At 33.0% G+C, this 3,843-nt stretch overlaps 1 protein-coding gene across 1 annotated transcript; it reads left to right on the plus strand.

The window, feature by feature from the left end:
- The first annotated feature begins 608 nt into the window (after positions 1 to 608).
- LOC121812821 (high affinity immunoglobulin gamma Fc receptor I-like) lies at positions 609 to 3,632 on the plus strand. The gene is made up of 8 exons (XM_042215912.1): positions 609 to 665; positions 754 to 807; positions 1,201 to 1,461; positions 1,666 to 1,923; positions 2,007 to 2,162; positions 2,754 to 2,819; positions 2,952 to 3,020; positions 3,221 to 3,632. The coding sequence occupies exons 1-8, from the start codon at positions 635 to 637 to the stop codon at positions 3,301 to 3,303; spliced, it is 978 nt and encodes a 325-aa protein (XP_042071846.1). The 5' UTR covers positions 609 to 634; the 3' UTR covers positions 3,304 to 3,632.
- Positions 3,633 to 3,843: the final 211 nt, after the last annotated feature.

The following is a 3,843-nucleotide window of genomic DNA, read 5'->3' on the forward strand; positions in this document are numbered from 1 at the left end:
CATGCCTCAGTGGTTTCAAACTTAACTTGATCTTGGAATTCCATGGCTTGTCAGTAAAAAAATCAAATTTCAGCCCCATCAGACTATCATTGCTCCCCTTTGCTGTACATTTTTAGGTTCAAATGTTTTTTGGCAGTAAAGCATTTTCACTTTCCACTTTGCTCAGTTACAGCATAGTGGAAAGTGGAAATGCTTTTAAATGTTCAGATTAAAAATAAACACCCAGAAGGATAAGGAAAACCATTGTAAGTGAAATTTATACTATGGAGGACTGAGGTTCTGGAAAATTTTTATCTCAGGTTTAATCATTTTATATCAGGTGAAATTCATGATGAAAACTGCTGTTCCCCACCAGCCCAGGAATCTTTGTTTTGAAGTTCTATAGTTGCAATTTGATGAATAAATAAATACATTTTCAATCATTTTCTTCCCCAAAACACACTGCAACTAGCTAGAAACAGAATAATCTCTATTACATCATTATTGTCATAGCAGTTATATGTCTTAGAGATAATTCTTGGTACAATTTGCATCATCAACATCAAAAATGAATTAAACAGGAAGAGGAAGTCCCAACCTACATTTTGTCTGTTGTATTTCAGCCTAAAGCTCATGCAGTCAGCAGCAAGACATCATGGAGATTACAACTCTCAGCATTAGACTTTGTAAATACCGATTCCAGCAATTAATTGTACAATCGTATTTTTAGCTGTCATATATGTCTGATGCACAGAATTTCATTTGTTTCTACAGTGACTGAGGTTTTGGTCCTTGTGGCTGTACAAGCTGATCGCAGCAACTTTGCTGGTGAGTTAGAAGCAATTTGTAAAAATGTGATATGAGCGAAGATGTTTAGATTACTAAACGACCTATAATATTCAAATTAATTTTAAATGATGATATTTTGTATTTATTTGCATTTTAGTAAGAAAAAACTGAGTTCACGAAGCTACCTTCAAAAGCGTTTGAGGCTCTGATACTTTAGTTTTTAATGGTTTGTGTTTATTTCATCAGAAGCAGATCCAGCCTAGCATGAAGTCTCACTGGTTAGAGCCAGTGAGACTTCATGCTAGCAAATTCTAGCAAATTTAACGCTTTGTTGTGTTTTGTTATAGTTACGGATTTTGAAAGACTTTCTTTTCTTATTTTAAGAGCAGATAATCTATTTGATTGCCTTCTTTGTTCACATATTTGTCTTAGATGCAGTTTTTCCTCACATTGTTCCAAATACACTTCAGTTCTTTGAATACAAGTCTATCTCTCTACATTGTGAGGAAGATAACAGCATCACTGAATGGATCGTGAAGTGGAAATCCCTTAAAATAGAAAACTCTTCCCAGACATCTAACACATCAGCATCACCCTGCACAATTTATCCCACCTTTGAAAGTCACAGTGGAGAATACTGGTGTGAAAATGAAGATGGAGAAAAAAGTGAGGCTGTGAACATTGTTATCACTGGTATGTTGAGTAATATGTGTGTGTGCCTGTGTTTGTGTGTGTAGAAATGCACCTCTATTAAGGAATGTTTCGTTTTTTTAAGTGTTACTTTTGAATAAGTTGAATCCTAAGTTCTTTAACACTTTTCACAAAAAATGAGTCATTTTTTTTATTAAATAATGTAATGAAGTAATTCATAAAATATATTTTCATCACACTTCACAGCTGGTTCTGTAATCTTGGAAAGTCCTGCCTACCCTGTGATGGAGGGAAATGAGGTGACCCTTAATTGCAAAAACAAGAAAACTCAGTCAGAACACATCACTGACTTCTACAAAGATGGTGTTTCTCTAGGGACCTGGTATCAAAGCAGCATGACCATCAAAAATGTCTCCAAGTCTAATGAAGGACTCTACAAGTGCAGCATATCTGGAGCAGGAGAATCACCCGAGAGCTGGTTAGCTGTTTTAAAACAACGTGAAGGTGATTTAGATTTTTTTTTAAATATATCCCTGTTTTGTTTTATTTGTCTTTTTTCTTGTTTAATATTTTCATGTTCTTTCCAGCACATTACAATGAGACTGATCTTTCACATGAAGTCCCTAAAATATCACATGATGAATTCCCTAAAAAACAAATTCTGCTGTGGACTGTTATCTGTGTTTTATTGGTGGCTCTGTTGTTGATGGTAATGGCCCTGATTCTGCATAAGAAGCACAAAGGTACAGAAAAGTTCTCTCCCAGAAATAGACTGTAAATTCATTTAATCTTACTGTTACAGTTGCAGTCTTTTTTGCATCATTGTACTAAACAACCTTAACTGTTTTGTTTTTTTATATGAATGCATTAGCTGCTGATTTTGATTATCATGTATCATTACATAAATATTCACTTAATCATCTTTACAACACTTGACACTACTTACTGAGCAATGGGAAAAAACAAATAAACAAAACATTTTTTAAATGCAGAGATTTAGTATATAGCAGGATTTAAACAAAGTCAATATGATAATGATTTACCAGATTAATACAGACATATATATATTTAATAATAGTTCCTTGACTGGAAATATTATAGATTAACCAAGTGGCACTGGTTCCAAGCACCTCACAATCCAAAAATTTAGCTTGCCAATATTAGTATCTAACACTATCACACAGACTTCTGACATATGGCTTGATCAAAGTAAAGATATGTAATATAACCATCATATTCTAACCATGATATGTATTGTGAGCATGACGTAAATGTTAATGAGTTTGTGCTGTCTGACCCCCACCCATTTTTTTGAAACATGTCTGTCCTGCAAGACACGGACACCACTGCCCTACATCAAGCAACATATGCTGTGGTCAGTAAACAAAGGAAGCAGAATGGTAACGTTTTAATGTAGTCATTTATGTTTTCTAATGACTTTTAAAAACTTAAATAGCATGTAAATGTTGAATAATAATTTGTGTGACATGAGGCATTTTAGTCATCAGGTTTTATCTTATATTTGTTGTTAGATGGAGACATTTCATATGAAACAAATGATGTCCTGTATGCCACTGTTAAAAGTCACTGGGGAAAAAAAGGTATACACACACACACTTTAACAAAAAAAAAATCCCAGAATGTTGATTCTGTTCTGTTTGTCTAGATGTAGCATTTTCATTGAAAACACTATGTTCAGATGACCTAATACATTTCTGGGATTTCTTTATCTGGACGATCGAACATGTATCAATAAAAAACAGAGTTTCTTGATAAATTAATATATTTGTGTCCAACACAGAACCAAAAGTGTCCAGAGCAGACATTAATCCAAGCTGTCAAGAAGAGACTGTCATCTATTCTTCTGTCAAGCCTCAAACATAATGTATTTGTTGGACTTTCATAAAATCACGGCATGTGGTTAGCTTACACGTAACTATTGCAAATAAGAAAATGAAAAACAGAAAAATAAAAAGATAACATGATCACTGATATTGTTATTTTGAGCTTTAAAGAAAAAAAATGTAAAAAAAAAAAAAAAAAAATCAGCCTTAACAGTTATTACCGTTGTTATCTCATAAAGATAACCCCTTCCCTAAATGGCACATTAAGGTTTTATTTTATATGTGTTTATGAAATTAGTATTATCTGCATGTACATTTTAAGAATGTCAGCTTTTCTCTAAGTATTTCTTCAGTCATTGTCATTTTAAAAAGCAGCAATAATATAGGAAAAATAAAGAATTAAAGAAACAAATGACTGTTTTTTTCTGTTTTGTTTTGTTAGCAGTTATTATAATGTGAGGTTTTATTGAACACCAAAGTCATGATTTGAGTACACTGTAATGAGATTTACTAATGCATCATTGCTGATAAATGCTTAAAGACCAGGATTTCAGTAAGTACAGAAAGAACAGAAACCACT

This window comes from Haplochromis burtoni, unplaced genomic scaffold (genome assembly GCF_018398535.1).
Source record: "Haplochromis burtoni strain Fernald_Lab_line unplaced genomic scaffold, NCSU_Asbu1 Contig_867, whole genome shotgun sequence".
NCBI lineage: Eukaryota > Metazoa > Chordata > Actinopteri > Cichliformes > Cichlidae > Haplochromis > Haplochromis burtoni.

Coding starts and splice junctions, on each gene's coding strand:
- LOC121812821 (XM_042215912.1), top strand. CDS start 635: ATGGAGATTACAACTCTCAGCATTAGACTTT. Junction 2,163..2,753: donor TCTGCATAAGAAGCACAAAG/GTACAGAAAAGT, acceptor CTGTCCTGCAAG/ACACGGACACCACTGCCCTA. Junction 3,021..3,220: donor AAGTCACTGGGGAAAAAAAG/GTATACACACAC, acceptor TGTCCAACACAG/AACCAAAAGTGTCCAGAGCA.